The sequence below is a fragment of the Etheostoma cragini genome, chromosome 13 (genome assembly GCF_013103735.1).
Source record: "Etheostoma cragini isolate CJK2018 chromosome 13, CSU_Ecrag_1.0, whole genome shotgun sequence".
NCBI lineage: Eukaryota > Metazoa > Chordata > Actinopteri > Perciformes > Percidae > Etheostoma > Etheostoma cragini.
This window is the reverse complement of record NC_048419.1, coordinates 24,467,385-24,483,326: the sequence shown is the minus strand read 5'-3', so window position 1 is coordinate 24,483,326 and position 15,942 is coordinate 24,467,385. Positions and strand designations below refer to the sequence as shown.

Genomic DNA, 15,942 nt, shown 5'->3' with positions numbered 1-15,942 from the left:
GAGGAAGGTCTATCTCCACAGCCTTGTGGAGGAAGGTCTGGCTCCACAGCACTGTGGAGGAAGGTCTGGCTCCACAGCCCTGTGGAGGAAGGTCTATCTCCACAGCCTTGTGGAGGAAGGTCTGGCTCCACCACATTACATTGCATGTCATTTAGCTGACGCTTTTTATCCAAAGCAACTTACAATTGCTATACATATATCAGAAGCCTCACTGTGGGAACTATGGGTTAAGTGTCTTGCTCAGGGACATTGTGGTTGATGTATCGTAGTGGGAATTGAACCTAATCAAGGAGAGACACGCCCACCAAACGAGAGACAACACAACGTAAAGCTTGTTTCACACCGCTCCGAGAAAACATGTCGTCCAACCAGGGAACCGTAGCGGAACGGGGCACACCGTTTGGGATCGAACATGCTCCGCTTTCATGTCCGCAAATCTAATACGCGCCAGGTTTCAGCTCTTGGAAAAAGCCTTTTTTAAAATGGAGTGAGATTTCTGATGTTGTGATTGGCTCTGCTGTTCTTCAGAGGAGGGCCACATGGAGGCGGGCCACTTTGAATCGGTGGTGTACCTGCGGCTGTGGAGCGGAGACCTGCAGGGGGCGCTGCAGCTCGCCACTGAGAGAGGAGAGCTCAACGACCACCTGCTCTCCCTAGCTCCTATGGGTAACCCCTTGTCTTGTGTTGATGAATGCTGAGTTATAGAAATATCATGACTGCAGTTTACAGTTTTCTGACAATTTGATAAACAAAACTTTATATTGTGCTCCAGTAAATCAAAACCCCAAACAACACAACTGGTTAAAAAAAGAGAAGATACATAAAGAAATCCTCCGGAGGGTCTGACAGATTCTGACTTAAAAAAAAATCAAACTGAAATCAGCTCTTATATTCAAATTATTCAAATTATGTTCTGCTTGTTCAACGCTTGTTCAGTGAATTGCTCTTTTGCACATTTAGAGAGGATCTCTTGGGGCTGGCTGAAACCTCTTTGAGGGGCGGTGCCAAAAAACTCCTCAATGCAGGAAAAATCCTGACATAAAACATGGACTCATTAATGTCCAAAGCCGATGAGGTGCAACGTCAGGAGGCTTCCAGGTATGGTGACAGTGCTCGTGTGTCTCCTCTTGCAGCCGGGTTCGAGGTGTGGAGCCGGACGGCGGAGGCGTTCGCCAGGCAGCTGTGTCTGCAGGAGCAGTACCTGAAGGCAGCGTCCCACCTGCTGTCCATCAACCGGCTGTACCAGGCCGTCGACCTGCTGCGCTCTCACAAGCTCTACAGGTTCACACTCTTCATTTGCTTCTTGCTTTTGAACCAAGTGGAAAGAGTAGGGCTGCAACTAACAGTTATTTTAATAGTCAAGGAATCGGTCGATTACTTTCCAAGGGATGATTACTTTGGTCTCTAAAATGCCAGAAAATTGAGAAAAAACAACAACAACAACAACAATGTGGATCAGTGTTTCTCCAAAAGTCCAAGATGACGCCCTTAAATGTCTCGCTTTGTCCACAACTCAAAGATATTCATCTTACTGTCACAGAGGAGCGAACACACTAGAACAATATTCCCATTTAACAAGCTGCAATCAGAGACGTTTTGCTTTTTTCATAACAAAATGACTTTTTTGATGATTGCCAAAACAGTTGCCAACCCTTGGATTCATCATTAAGTTCTGGAAATGAAAGTTATTATATGCTCTTCTGTTATCCATACCGCCACGCGTGTTATCCAGCATCTGTTTTACTCATTATAAAATGAATAAGACAGTTCTTTTCTTTTGAACATGTGTGTTGCCAGGGAGGCCATAGCGCTGGTCAAAGCGCGGCTGCCTGCAGACGAGCCCGTCCTGAAGGAGCTGTACAGCTGCTGGGCCGGCGTGCTGGAGAGGGACGGACATTTCTCTTCGGCTGCAAAATGGTGAGTAGGCGAGGGGGGGGGGCTCATTTTATGTTTTACATGTAAATATTCTTTTGTACAGCTAGTGCTTTCTTTGTGCAGCACTTTGGTCAGCTTAACCTATAGACCTATAAACCGATAGACATGGCGATATCTTTATCTCCGATGTCCACGGCCCAGCAACGTCCACGAATCGGCGTAGACGAAGAAAAGACCTTTTTTAGGGTGCTTTAACAACTGCCTTGTTTAGTTCAGTTGTATCGCACCAGAGTATATTGGCCAGGATATATAAAAACAAAATAATCCAGAAACAATCAACAAAACTTAAATATACATAAATATGATAATAATTTGATTTACTGTCACAACAGAACAGAGGAACATAAAAATACATTAAAGTTCTGATCAATAAAATGTATAAAAATACAAAAACACAATATCAAAGGGACGGGGATGTTGTAGAGCGTCCTCTGGTGGACAAACTATGCAACACCAACTCTCATAACATGGTTGACCATCTGTTTTTATTTATAAAAATATGTATTTGTTTAGGAAACCGAACCAAGGGGAAATCACAACAAGTTCGGACTAAAGCAAACCGGCTTTACCAGGTGTAAAAACACCCTAAATGTGCTCCAGCAATGACCTTGACCTTCTTACTAACTTCCATTGTTTTCCTGGTTGTTCCGTCCCGTCTCCCAGCTACCTGGCTGCCGGCGCCAGTTTCGACGCCGCCAAAGTCATCGCCAGGAAGAGCGACGTCCCCTCGCTGAGGACGGCGGCCGGCGTGGCGCGGATCTCGGGGGAGGCGTCCCTGGCTCAGTCGCTGGCGCTGCGCTGCGCCAAAGACCTGGCTCTCGTCCAGGACTGGACCGCGGCCCAGGACCTCCTGAGCTCACAGGACAGCCTGCTGGTCAGTGGACAAAAACATCGTCTTAAGACTAACTTTCTTCCTTGGGTTTAACAATGTTTTTTTTTTTTTAGCAACAACGCTCAACTCCCATCCAGACATAAATCAAGAAAAGACAATGCAATACTTCAGTATTCAAGACACACACATCACACACACAACAGTAAAAACATAGACAATTAACCATAAATCACTTGAACATATGTATATCAGATAAGACCCTAAGCCCGTCGTACACGTCTCTCTCCCCAGCACAACGCCTCTGAGGAGCCCTCCAGGAACTTCAGCTTCTGTCCCTATTTTCTAGTGTAGACGTCCAGTCTGGCAACCCGTTGCTATGACATCAATTTAAACGCCGCCCCCCCCAGTGATCTCACACGCCCACTCCTGGACTGACGGCACCCCTTTCATTCATTCATTCATTCATTCATTGTCCGTGGCTTCAAACGATGATGATTGAAGCTCAGCAGTGTACATTACAAATCTTGAATTGGAACAATATCTGTTTTATTTTCTCTGCTTTCCATTTTTTTTTTTTTTTTTTAAATACTTCAGGAACTTACTACAGTTTTGGAAGAGGTAAGGTGTACAACAGAGATGGGAAGTAATGATGTACAAATACTTTGTTACTGTACTCAAGTAGATTTTTCAGATATTTTTACTTTACTATTTATTTTTGTGCTGACTTTTTACTTTTACTTCTTACATTTTAACATGAATATCGGTCTTTCTGCTCCGTACATTTTACAAAATTGGCTCGTTAGTCCAGTTTCAAATAATTTCAGTTGAAACTAATCGGATGGGAATATACGTTCCTCTTCCGCTCCGATTCAAGATGACTCGACAGTTTCTGCGGCAAATCATTGCGGCTTGGTGGCGGTAACGTTAGCGTAGCATTATGGACGGCGACATGCTTTAAAATGAAGAAAACATTGTGAGCCCGACATATTACATGTATTATTATTAGACTGCACGTTCAAAGTTTTGCTAGCTTTCAGTTCATTTTCTCATCCAAAAGGCTACTTTTGCTTTTATACTTTTAAACATAACTTGAGTAAAGAAGTTAAATCAGTACTTTAACTTATACCAGAGTAGGTTTTAACACAAGTATTTGTTCTTCTACTTGAGGACGGGAAGTGAGTACCATCTCGGGTGAACCGTGTGTGTGAAACACAGGGTTGTAGGACTGGGGAGGACTCTTGGGATAAACTTGCAAATATTAATAAAAATCATCTTGACAGAATAAATTTCCAGTTTCTTTTGAGAAGAAAAGATGACTCATTTATTCAGGATCTCAACGAAGGCCGTAAACACTTTACATTTGACCCACTAAGTCCAAGTTAAGGACATTTTTGTTGTGAAGACGAAGGGTGTCTTACACGTGATGTAAAATATAATTTACTCCTTCAGGAAGCATCCAACGCCTTGTGAGTGACTTTTTTTTTGACTGAAGGTCTGACCCTGACTCTGAATTGTGTGGACCGTGTGCAGGTCCACCGGCTGCACCTTTGCACCGCCGAGCTGCTGGCCGCGCTGTTGTCGGACCCTCAGCCCTGCGTCTCCAGTCACCCGTGGGCGTCGCCGGGCCCGCGTCCCAGCAGCATCCAGGACCGCGTGAGGGACGTGTGGGAGGAGCAGTTTGGGGTTTCCCAAACGTCGTCCGGACAGCGCGGCGCCGCGGCTCTCCGACGGGAGCTGACGTCTGTGGAGAGTCCCACACCCAGCGCCAACATTCCTCTGAGACAGGTGCAGTCTGATTCCTTCCATACGGCATGTTTTCAGGTGTACGCTGGGGAAAAAGGGAGAGAAGTTACTTACAAGTGAGAGCAGAGGCGAAGGAAGGCCATGATTGCACTCAGCGTCTTTTTTTGACAAGGAAAAAAAGTTGACTAGAGTGCTTTTGTAGTTAAAAAAAAGAAAAGAAAAGCCGCAGAAAAACAGTCTGCGGTGGCGTTAAGAAAAGAGCAAAGGACTTTCACTCTGCACGGTTTACTCCATCTGATTCTAATGAAAAAACCGACGCCAAGTGTGAACGCAGCCTCAGTCTGACTCTGTCCTGTCCTTCTGTCTTTCTTGGTGCATGTGCCCCACCTGTCCTCAGGTCCAGCTGTATTCATCCCTCCACCTGACCCGCGCGGTGCTGAGCTGGCTGTTGGACGACGCCGGGCAGCTGATGACGGAGCTGTGGCAGGCGGCGGCCTGGCTCCGAGACGCCGGCCCCTTCAGTGTGTCTGCGGAGCTGAGCAGGCTGCTGTTCCCCGACGGTACGCCTGGCGCTCCAATCAAACAACCCGGTTTTAAGATTTTATCGTTTGTTTTTAAAGCTTTACACGGTCTCGCCCCAGAGTATTGGTCTGAAATTTTAACTGTGTGGGAGCACAGCCGGTCATTGCGGTCTTTAACTCAGCTGGTTTTAGAAGTCCTAAGGTCCAGGTTTAAACGGTAGGGGGGTCAGGCTTTTGCAGTTGCTGCCCCGAGACCCCGGAACAAGTTCCCCCCTGATATACGTACTGCTACAGATGTCACTCTTTTTAGGTCTAAACTCAAAACACATCTGTTCAGTCTGGCTTTTAACACGTAGCGGTGGTGTGAAAACTTCATTCTGTTGTTTCTTTTTAACCTTTTCTGATTTTACTGTTTTCTATGTTTACTCTTTCTATTGTATGTTGTGATTTGATGTATTTTCTTAAGCACGCTTAGATACCTGCTGGTAGTTGTAGAGTGTTATATAAATACATTTTGATTGCTTGACTTGAACCTTTTGGTTTCAGGTTAAACGAGAAGGATCTTATTCTTCAACAAAACTCTCTGTAGGGATCCTTTCCATAATGTTGTCAGACACTTAGAATAATAATCTGAGGATGTCAGCGGCAACAACAGAACTTTAAGTGGACGCTTACGAGGGGTGGGAATCACCAGACGCCTCCCGATACAATATCACCACGATACTAATGCCACCATACAACATTGCAATTTTAAACCTACTGCAATATTCTGCAATATACTGCAATTTATCCCCTTATTTACAACTTCTAATATTTTTCCAATTTCAAATTATATGTCCAAAAGGAAACTTTGTTTTACCTAAAAAGACACATTCTCTGTTTGTTCATCTTATTTCAGTTTTATTTTTGCATAATGCAACAAACTGACCAACACATATACAAAATATACATATAATAAAAGATCGATACTAGGCGCCTGTGTATCGATACAGTATTATCGCTGAAAATATCTTTTTTCTTTTTTTCTTAAAAGATCTTTCTTCACGTTAGTCCCTTAGACACCAGTGCAGATGGAAATAGGGTCCAGATTGAAAAATACTGAAATTAACCTTTTAAGCTCAAACAAATGTTTGATCAAGCAATAGATTAGTTGATGATGTAAAGAATATGGAGCCATGATGTAATATCATTCGTGTTTCTGAGCTGTCCCGTCACCCTTTTATCATTTTCCACCAGGTGACATCAGCGTCTGGTCCAGGAAACACCCCAAAACACTTGAGCCCACAGAAGAAGAAGCCAAAGCTGCCGCCAGCAGTCTACAGGCGTTTGTCCAGTACTATCGTCTGTACCGGCACTGGTGGACCCACTCGTCCCAGATCCAGAACCGGGTCCCCCTCTCAGCAGCCGATTCCAGCCCCGGAGACGGCGTGAAGGACGGCGTGGTGAACGGAGGCGTGTCGGAGGCAGAGGGGAGCGTCTGCCCGGCGCCGGGGAGCCCTGGTGTACTGGACTTTGACGCGTCCGTGCTTCTGTCCGAGCATCACGCCGCCTGCCAGGCCACTCAGCGGTCGGTGCGGGAGATCCAGGAGCGGCTGGCGGCCTTGGTGCTGCAGCACAGCCGAGCCCAGGGAGGGCAGCTCCACCCTGGGGAGAAAGAGGCCGATGGGCCCATCGTGCAGACCTCCACCGCCAGGGAGTCCTCAGACAGCCAGGGGTCCGCGGATGCGGGGCAGCGGTGAGGGCTCTCTGTTAACTCATGTGTTGTTCTTTACCAATTTGGGAGGTTCTGGTTTAAAGCTTCAAACCTAAACTGGGGATCGGCCGATATCGGCGTTCCAAGAAAACAGATTTTTGGAACCAAAATGTATGTCAAAATTAAGATTTTTGGATTGTTAGAAACACAACAACACAAAACTTTGTTTAAATGCTTTAAGCATTCATTTCAGAATTGAGAATCTTTTAACATTATGGCCAGTAACAGAGAGTCAGAGAAACAGTCTTTTATGGGGAACTTTAGAGCAATACTTGAGTAAAAGTCCAAGTCTGTTACAAGAAAATGACTTAGGTAGAAGTCAGTCCCCTATAGAATATTACTTGAGTTAAAAGTCACATTTTATCATATTAAATGTACTTATCAAAAGAAAAACTTTGATTATGAACTTGAGTATGGCTTCCTTAGAGTGAAGTTCCACAACCTCCTAAACTTCTGCTTGAGTAAGAATCTTTCAGTCCAGCGTACGAGAACATTTGATGACTATCAGAGTAAAAGCATCAGCCACTGGTACCCTGGATCTGGTTCTGTAGGTCATGACTCTTCATGTATGTAAAGGAAATTATAATAGGTTTTGGGGTTTGGTTTTAAGCCTAACCTAACCCCTAACCCTAGAATTTCTTTTAGACTGGACACAAGGCATTTTATTTATCAACACAATTCTTAATCTCTTTCTGTATATCAGATGTTTTATTTATTGTAATTTTATTTATTATAATCATGTGTAGGTGTCTCGGGGAGAGGAGCCAAGCAGGAGTGGAGGAGGACTTTTATTTAAAGTTTTTATGTCCCCGCCGTCCTGTCCTGTCCTGTGGTCCTTTGGCCCTGCTCTGAGCATTTGGACTTCTTTTAAACAGCTTTTTAGACCCTAACCAGGTTTTTTAAGGAAGTTTTAAGTGTTTTATTCACACTGGGGGTCCCCTTGTGCCCGTGCCCCTCGCAGCGCCCATCCAGGGCACTGCGTTCTACCCTAACCTAACCCATGTTTTTCCTCCCTCAGGCCGGAGGACTCGGAGACTCTGCTGTCTCTGTCCACCAAGATGTCCCAACAGCAGAAACTGCTGGCTGACCTGCCTGACACCGTCAAGGTACAGTTCACCATCCCAGTGGTTTGTCAAAGACTTAGGTGCACATATGTGGCAGAGATGTCCTCCCTTTAGAAGACGGGAAGTTCTTTATAGAATAGAAATAATCCTCAACTACACATCCCTCGGAGCGCCCGATGTGAGTCGAGTGCAGATTTGAGTCACGCGTGCGTCACTTTGCAACAAGTAGCATATAAGATGCTAACGAGAGACTTCTGTAATGTCAACGCAATAAACATGGACCTATTTAACAAAGTTGGTTCACTGCTGGCTACAAGTTAGCACATCAGGATGTCAGTTGATTTGATTTGAGCACAGGCAGTTAAAGAATGTTTCTTCTTGTAAAAATTTGAAATTTGTCAATTTGAGCCGAATACCATACAAGGGTTAAGGAAGTGCTATCCTCCTGATGAACTCTACCCTCTGTTGTCTGTGTTCCCTCCCAGATGTTTCCTCATCCAGACGTGGTTGAATGCTGCCTGGTCCTGCTGCACCTCAGCAAGTCTTCCCCGTCCGTCTCCGAGGCGACTCGACAACGGGCCAAAGATCTGCTCCGCAAACACGGAACCGATCCCGCCGTCCTCAAAGCCTCGCAGCGGTTCCTCCACTGATTCTTCCAGCGGTAGCTCTGAAAGAAGCACTTCTAATGTACAGCTATTTTTTTTGTTGAATTAAAAAAAGACAACTTTAAGTACAAAAAATGATGTTTGAACGTCTTGATTCTGTTTTGAAGGTCTACATCCAGAAACAAAGTGAAGGAACACTTATGAACAGAAACTGGTGTTTAACAATTAATAATTCAAGCAAGAATGAGACATTCTCTGCGTCTAACTTCTCACATTAAGATTTGTGGCTCTTCACGGGAGTTTTAGCATTTAAATACCTTCGGAGTAGAGCCCCGCCGATATTAGGTATCTGTAATGTCCGATTTAAAAACTAGTCATTCATCGGAATCATTTTACAAATGATTTTGATAAATATTTAAAAAATAAAAACGTACCATCAACCACGTTATGAGCCTTGGCGTTGCATAGTCTGTCCACCAGAGGACGCTCTACAACGTCCCTGTTAGTGATGGCGGTGCATAGTCTGTCCACCAGAGGACGCTCTACAACGTCCCTGTTAGTGATGGCGTTGCATAGTCTGTCCACCAGAGGACGCTCTACAACGTCCCTGTTAGTGATGGCGTTGCATAGTCTGTCCACCAGAGGACGCTCTACAACGTCCCTGTTAGTGATGGCGTTACATAGTCTGTCCACCAGAGGACGCTCTACAATGTCCCTGTTAGTGATGGCGTTACATAGTCTGTCCACCAGAGGACGCTCTACAACGTCCCTGTTAGTGATGGCGTTGCATAGTCTGTCCACCAGAGGACGCTCTACAACGTCCCTATTGGCAACAGGTTTTTTTAGTTTCATATCTTAAGTTTGTATTTTTATTTAAATTTTTATTTTATTTATCAGAACTTTATATGTTTGATGTTTTTCTGTTCTGTTGTGACAATAAAACAAATCACATTTTAGTGAGAACTCATAACTACAAATAACTAATAGGGATAACTGTTTTGTAATGCATCTTTCTGGAATATTATTTTTAAACATATTTGACTTTTAAATAACCGAATATTGGTATTGGTAGGGCTCTATAACGGAGGCCATGGAGAAATCTTCACATTTAATTCACATTTTTGTTGTAAACAAACTCAACCGAACCTTTCTGTCCATCATCGTTTAAAGCCCGCCCTGACAATCTGATTGGTCCGTACAGCTCTGGTTCAAGCATAGCTGCTCCCCGGATCAAATCTAGACCTAACTACCCGACCTCAAATGTTGTGGGCGGAGCTAATTTCGTCCGGCATCATGACATTTTGATGACAAATATCAATTTAACCTTCATCTTCTCATCGACCATGAAAAAAAAAAAACACTGGACCCATCTCAACCATTTTTTTCTACGTTTTGTCACTTCGACGTTCGACAGTTTCTTCCAGTGTTTCTGAAGTTGTGGTTTTTTGTCGCTTAAAAAAAAAATTTACACTTTTCCCAACGCCCCAAATTTCTTTGACGGGTCAAAACTGCCCAACTTTTCAGATCTATTGAGGATTTAAATTGAAAAAAAATATTCATTTGAGCAACTTTTGCTTGATTAATAATTGATGGATCTTTTCCAACCCTTTTTCTTGTTTTTCTTTTTAACTTAAGAGATTGTAGAGAACTTTCCAGTTGAATATTTCTAACCCTACAATGAAGCCTTTCAAACTTTAAATGTTAGACAAGCTCGGTGTTAGTGTATGGCTGTTTATGAAAAAAAAAAATTAAATTCTTAAAGTTGACAGTCAAAATACAAAACAATTTAATATACAACTGTTTAAAACAACGCAGAATGTAAAAACAGTACCCAGGACACGTGTAAACCTGGCACACAGTTGGGTCTGGTGGGTGAACGTACACAACGACAGTTTGCCCAAAATGCATACATGCATAAACCAAGCTCCCTTAAACTATTTGATGCGCACTGTTAGAAGGTTCTGAAAGTGGAAAAGAGCTAAAACATTTTTATTTTCATCAAAATTATACAATTTTAATATACAGGCCCCTTCCAACATCAACTTAAAAAATGAAATCCCTGCAACAAGAGACGAGTCCCGCTGACGAGAAGGATAGTCTGAACTGAAGAATCGGACTGTTTTGTTTTTGGCAAAGTTGGGTCTGAAATCACAGTATGATACAGGCGCTGGTCCCATGCTGTTAAAGAAGGGCGTCACTAGAATGCTGCGTTAAAAAAAGTGTTCTGAATATATGAACATGTACTCAGTAAAAGCGACTAAAAAGAAACGACTGAGCCAGTGAAAAGGATCCAATGTCACTGCGAGTCCATTTTACAGTCACCCGGGAAGAACCCTTTTAAAGAAATCTACTTCGTTTTGCCTTGTTTCGGGTCTCGTTCAGAGTATTGCGGGAGATTGAAAGGGGGGGGGGGGGGGGGGGGGGGGGGGGGGGGGGGGGGGGGGGGGGGGGGGGGGGGGGGGGGGGGGGGGGTGTATGTGCTGGCCGGGTGTTTTAAAAACAAGTGTGTATTCCACTTGGAGAACGTGTGAGCGCTCAGTCAGTGCTTGTTGTTCGTCTCCTCCTGGCCCGAACTGGAGATGCCGTTCTGGGGCTGGGTGGAGCCCGAGCCCAGGCCGTACAACCTCCCACAATACTTTGCGTCGTCAATGTTGTCTTCGAAGAAAAGCTGAACAAGACAGATTTTGGATTAGATCAAACCAGCTGCATTACCTAAAACACACATTTGGACATGCTGTCCGAAAGGATCTACTTGTGATGTATTTATCTTTATTTCTTTTTAAAAAGGAGGACATTTAAAGCCTCTGAACATCAGGGTTCTGGCGGGTTAGACCTCGGCTCAGGTGGAAGTTGAGCTGTTACTGGTAGATTTCAGCTAGCGGTAACAGTCCGTATATACGGTATTTAATAAGATAAATGCATCCGATTGATGGAGCTGTGACAAAGCTTACTTTGATTTCATATTCTGAGCAGCAGTAAATCGCTCCTGTCTCTGGGTTCTTACACCTGATCCCCATCAAGATGTCCACTGCACATAAATACTTCCAGAGGGGCTTTCTAAAGCAGTTTATAGAAAAATGTTCTCTTGTTGTGAAGGCACTGAAGAATGTTCTAGTCATAAGTTAAAAGAAACTATTGTCTGAAAATGTGCAGATAAACTATTATTTGTTGAAAAGCTCTGATTAACTGTACCTCTTTCATCCTGAAGAAAGCCATGCCGGTGAGTAGCGAGTCGGATCCGGCCTGGTGCTGCCGCCCGATCCTCTTCAGCTCCAGCTGGTCTGCCACTTCCTGTAGACCTCCCTGCACACAACAAGTCACACGTCTCCAGATTTGTTTTGACAGGGGTGGTCTCCTGCGTTAAAGTCGAGGATTACAGATACCCGGTCTAGAATACCTTTAGGTTCTTGCAGCTCTTCATCAAGTATTTGACGTCGTAGATTGCGGGGAAGAAGAGGTTGAGGATCTGGAAGAAGTCGTGTTCCTCCTCAGGGAGCCGTGCGTCCGTCAGGAGCTTCACCAGGTAGCCAAAGTCGTAGCCGCTGAGAAACACAAGACAAGGATTTGTGTCAGAGTTAGTCTCGCATATCCAGACCCTCCTCCACAGCGCTGTAGAGGAGGGTCTGGCTAGTCCACAGCATTCCTGGATGGGGGAAAAACGTGCTCTGGTTTATTGGCATTTCTTTAAACCAATCACATCGTCTCGGGTGGCGCTGAGCTCTCGACGCAGCGACGGTGTCTCCTGCTAAATAGTCTCGGGAAGGAACTGGTTCTGGTGGAACATTTGCACCCCGTAAAAGAAAAGGCCTCATCCAATATTAAATGAAGTTAACTGTTGACACAATACAGTAACGTGAGCTTTTTAAATGAGCTGATACGTGGTTACACCTCATGTCTCTTACTAGTGGATCTCGGTGTGTATGTCGTCCACAGCAATCGGTCCCAAAACGTCCCAGTTAGAGAGGAAATGGCCTAAACAAATTCTTTGTAAATCTTATTCACTCCCCGACCAAACTTAGCAGGCCGGTCTTGTTGCACCATCCAGATTTTCCATTTCCGCGTGTCATGTTGCTCAGAGGTCCCGGTTAATGTTTCTCGATCCGACCGGAGTTTAAAGTTTATTTAAAGGCAGATAGTGATGGACATCCAGCGGCACTGAAACTGTCCCGTAAATACACTACCGTGATGAAGACTAGGTCAGGGTGGATAAGTGTTCACGTCAACGTTAAAGAAAGACTCCTCTGAAGTGGGACCAGCCATGCAAACTGACCTGTGGAAGGAGAGCCACTTGACGTTTTCACACAGCACCAGACCAGACGTCATGAGGAGCTCGGCGAAGTAGAGCGTTTCGATTCCCTCCTCTTCGTGTTTTTTAAACTGGAGGCCCGAGTTCTGGAGCAGGTCTATGGAGTCCTGGGAGTACATATCTTCTCTGTGAGGATTTAAAAAATAAAAAATAAAAAAAGGGACAGAAAGACATTCAAGGAGTTCCGTCATCAAGTTCAACCATCTATTAGATTGTAATCAGGGTGTCAAACGAACGACCCACCATAAGGGTCCAATCAGGCGCCACTTGATGACTTTGCAAAGCGTAAAAATGGCAGTCTCGTAATTAATTACAATTTCCAAATTGAACACTTTAATCTCAGAGAATATCAGAGTTCTTGTTCCGTAAATGTCCTACTTTCATGGTAGCAGTTGTGAGGTTTTTGTCTGAATGTCACCCCTCTCGCGGGTCCATAACATCATTGTTTTTCCTACAGAGGCTTTAAAACGCTGTCTTAGCAGAAGGAACTTTCTGCGTGAGCGTGCCTATGTTCCCACATTTCCTTTTTCATGACTATGTATCAGATTTTAGCCCCGTTTCTCCCAATTCGGGGTTAATCGTAACCCTAATTTCAAGAAAAATCTTAGAAATGTGGGAACGTCAGGGTCAGATAAAGTTTCTAATCTTTCTGGAATGCTTTACTTGTCTGGCCCAGGAACTAAAAGGCGTTGGACACCCCTGTAACCATTAGAAAGGTGCATGGAGCCGGTGCACCTACGTGAGGTTGAACTTGAAGTTAAACTGCCACGTCGTGGTGCCGTGGGGGTAGTCTCCGTCCTCGTTCATGAACGTGAGGCCGAGCTGGATGATCTTCAGGAGGTCCACGTTACACCTCAGCAGCTGGTACTGGTAGTCTACTGTGCTCCGAAACTCGCCGATCGGCCGGACAACCACTCCGGGGAATTCTGTGTCCTGTGAAAAATAAAAAAAGACATGAGCAGAAAATGTTCACCCTTGAACGTTCCTACACGGTTCTTTCTCAGCGGTGTGTAAAGATCCACAAGAGCGGAACAGGGATTTTGCTGATTAATCGTATCCGTGTTTTATTTTACCGATAACCAATAAAGTTATTGTAAGGGTTGAGTACCAAAAGCCAGCGCTAGCATGGCACCGGTGCCTAAACGCCGGTAACAACCGGAGCGAATAACAACGCAGATTTCGGTGCCTAGTGCCCATTAAATAACTTTTTCCCTGCTCTCTGATGCTCTGAAACAGACGTTAGAGACCCAACATTACTCCTTCTTTACACCAACTCTCCTTGCTCGCATGCAGTTTTTACTGCCATTTATGTCACCAACTCATCTCAAACTGGCCCATCTCTTACCATGGCGATGAAATTGTAGCTCTGAATGATCTGCCGGATCTTCCTCATCTCCTCCTCCACGTTGCTCGCCCAGACTTCACAGATTATTTGGCTGGAATCTGTAAGTGCGGCTGGCATGTTGGCGGGTCAGGATCAGAGGTCAAAACCCCGACAATCCTGCAGCGCTGGTGAAGGGGGCGGAGGGGGGGGGGGGGGGGGGGGGGGGAGGCAGTGTGATGAAGAAAGACAACTCTGGGAGAGGGAGGAAGAGGAGAGTTGATGAAGATTAGCGTTAGTACAATTTAACGGTGTGACTTATATTTTTCACGATTAATACCGGTACATTGGTACAGCTGCGATAATGGCAATATGTAGTCTTGTATTTATATTTAAACAGAATCTGAATCACTCTGAGTTACCATTAAACTAAAGAACTGATGGATCATTTGTTTTTGTTTTTACGTACTATTAACGCTGTTCTTGAAATTAATGTCAAAATATGGTTCCGTTTTTTGGCATATATCCCGGTCAGATGTGGCCTAAAATATTGTGATATTATTTGCTAAAAAGGTTCACAAATTCACAGAGCAAAAGAGCAAACGTTAACACAAACGTTGGATAAATTCACAAAATAGACAACGCAACAATAAAGAGAGTATAAACACTTCCTATATTGTTGCGTGTGTGTGTGTGTATGTACACACACACACACACACACACACTAATAGATTTATGGGCATTCTTCCTTTCTCATTAACTGCAACGACTCCTTGAGAATAGACGTGCAAGGTGATTTTCTTTTGAAATGAATTGCGTCTATTTACCATGAGATCAAATTAACGTTAGCTACACAAGTTAAGAGCTGTGTTGCTATATTATCGGGCTAACGGACGTCAATGCAACAGATATCCGACAGAAGGACACCAGATATGAGAAGCATTTTATATCATTTGTGTTTAGCAACTCTGAGTGCCGTTTCAAATAATATAGCTCGCTAGCTAGCTGGTAACTAACGACGTTGTAGCGAGGGACCGAAGAGAGTGGTTAGCATTACGGCTAACGTTTACAAAACTAGCTAATCCTCGCGTTATCGGGGAAAGCTATCGTTAGCTAACAACACCGGAGCTAAGTATAAATGAAAAGGTTCTGCTTTATCACTTCTCAGTGTGTCAGTGCAGCCACGCACAATGTGTACAGGGTACCGTGTGAGTGTTAAAAGTATAAATGTATAAAACAAAATAGGTTTACCTCAGAGTTTCCTCGACGTAGCTAGCCTGCCAAGCTAGCGGATAGCGCCTCTGTTCGTTTTCTCTTCTTCTCTTGCTTATTCTTTGTGTATATTGGCGGATTGCAATCAGACGGTGAATGTGTACACTGCCACCTACTGTGCCAGGTGTGTAACGACGGGGAATTACATGCATTTTTATTGGAAACACCGTTGGTATGCACATAATACAGCGCAACAAGTAGCCTTTATTTTCTATTTTAAAGGAAATAAAAATAATATATGTTTAAAAGAATAATTGTGAAATGGATAAAAAAAAGTAATTGAAAAAAAATACGTTAAAAATAGAAGTTCTAATGAAAAAATTTGCAATCAAAATAATCAATGAAAATATATACGTGAGAGAAAGATGTTAATACAAAACAGTATGAAAGAAAGACAGGCTGAATCTTTGTACGCTGCGAGAGAATATAATAACAAATAAAACAAGAATATGCATTTCCTTCAGATCAAAAACCTGTTAAAAAAGTAATAGTTTAATATGTCAAAAAAAGTAATTAAAGAAAGTCATAGTTCAGTATGACGCAAACAAGTCATAGTATAACAAGTTGAAAAAAGTAATTGTATGGTATAT

General features: G+C 43.8%; 2 protein-coding genes and 1 long non-coding RNA gene across 7 annotated transcripts in view; 1 reads left to right on the top strand and 2 right to left on the bottom strand.

The window, feature by feature from the left end:
* Positions 1-8,596, top strand: part of gemin5 (gem (nuclear organelle) associated protein 5) — a 25,931-nt gene extending 17,335 nt beyond the window's left edge. Inside the window, exons 20-28 of one of the 2 annotated variants that reach the window (XM_034889757.1) lie at positions 529-666; positions 1,134-1,281; positions 1,798-1,917; positions 2,599-2,809; positions 4,298-4,552; positions 4,908-5,070; positions 6,268-6,745; positions 7,803-7,890; positions 8,334-8,596. In XM_034889757.1, the coding sequence (XP_034745648.1) occupies positions 529-666; positions 1,134-1,281; positions 1,798-1,917; positions 2,599-2,809; positions 4,298-4,552; positions 4,908-5,070; positions 6,268-6,745; positions 7,803-7,890; positions 8,334-8,498 (1,766 nt within the window). In that variant the 3' untranslated portion in view covers positions 8,499-8,596. Of the gene's footprint in view, positions 1-528; positions 667-1,133; positions 1,282-1,797; positions 1,918-2,598; positions 2,810-4,297; positions 4,553-4,907; positions 5,071-6,267; positions 6,767-7,802; positions 7,891-8,333 lie in introns of both variants that reach the window. The other variant, XM_034889756.1, reaches the window with a different exon arrangement.
* Positions 1-15,942, bottom strand: part of LOC117955345 — a 24,972-nt gene that overhangs the window by 2,029 nt on the left and 7,001 nt on the right. The window contains exons 2-4 of one of the 4 annotated variants that reach the window (XR_004659020.1): positions 9,696-9,699; positions 5,612-5,701; positions 4,793-4,798 (exon numbers count right to left, since the gene is read on the bottom strand). This is a non-coding gene — a long non-coding RNA (uncharacterized LOC117955345). Of the gene's footprint in view, positions 1-3,817; positions 3,829-4,792; positions 4,799-5,611; positions 5,702-5,951; positions 5,963-6,836; positions 6,852-9,695; positions 9,700-15,942 lie in introns of those variants that run through there. The other 3 variants (XR_004659017.1, XR_004659019.1, XR_004659018.1) reach the window with 3 other exon arrangements.
* Positions 10,223-15,460, bottom strand: cnot8 (CCR4-NOT transcription complex, subunit 8). The gene is made up of 8 exons (XM_034889771.1): positions 15,332-15,460; positions 14,105-14,335; positions 13,499-13,692; positions 12,724-12,885; positions 11,851-11,995; positions 11,646-11,756; positions 10,926-11,121; positions 10,223-10,880 (listed from the first exon to the last, which is right to left on the bottom strand). The coding sequence occupies exons 2-7, from the start codon at positions 14,219-14,221 to the stop codon at positions 10,993-10,995; spliced, it is 858 nt and encodes a 285-aa protein (XP_034745662.1). The 5' UTR covers positions 14,222-14,335; positions 15,332-15,460; the 3' UTR covers positions 10,223-10,880; positions 10,926-10,992.

Coding starts and splice junctions, on each gene's coding strand:
- cnot8 (XM_034889771.1), bottom strand. CDS start 14,221: ATGCCAGCCGCACTTACAGATTCCAGCCAAATAATCTGTGAAGTCTGG. Junction 13,693..14,104: donor GCTACAATTTCATCGCCATG/GTAAGAGATGGG, acceptor TATTTTTCACAG/GACACAGAATTCCCCGGAGT. Junction 12,886..13,498: donor AACTTCAAGTTCAACCTCAC/GTAGGTGCACCG, acceptor AAATCCTCACAG/AGAAGATATGTACTCCCAGG.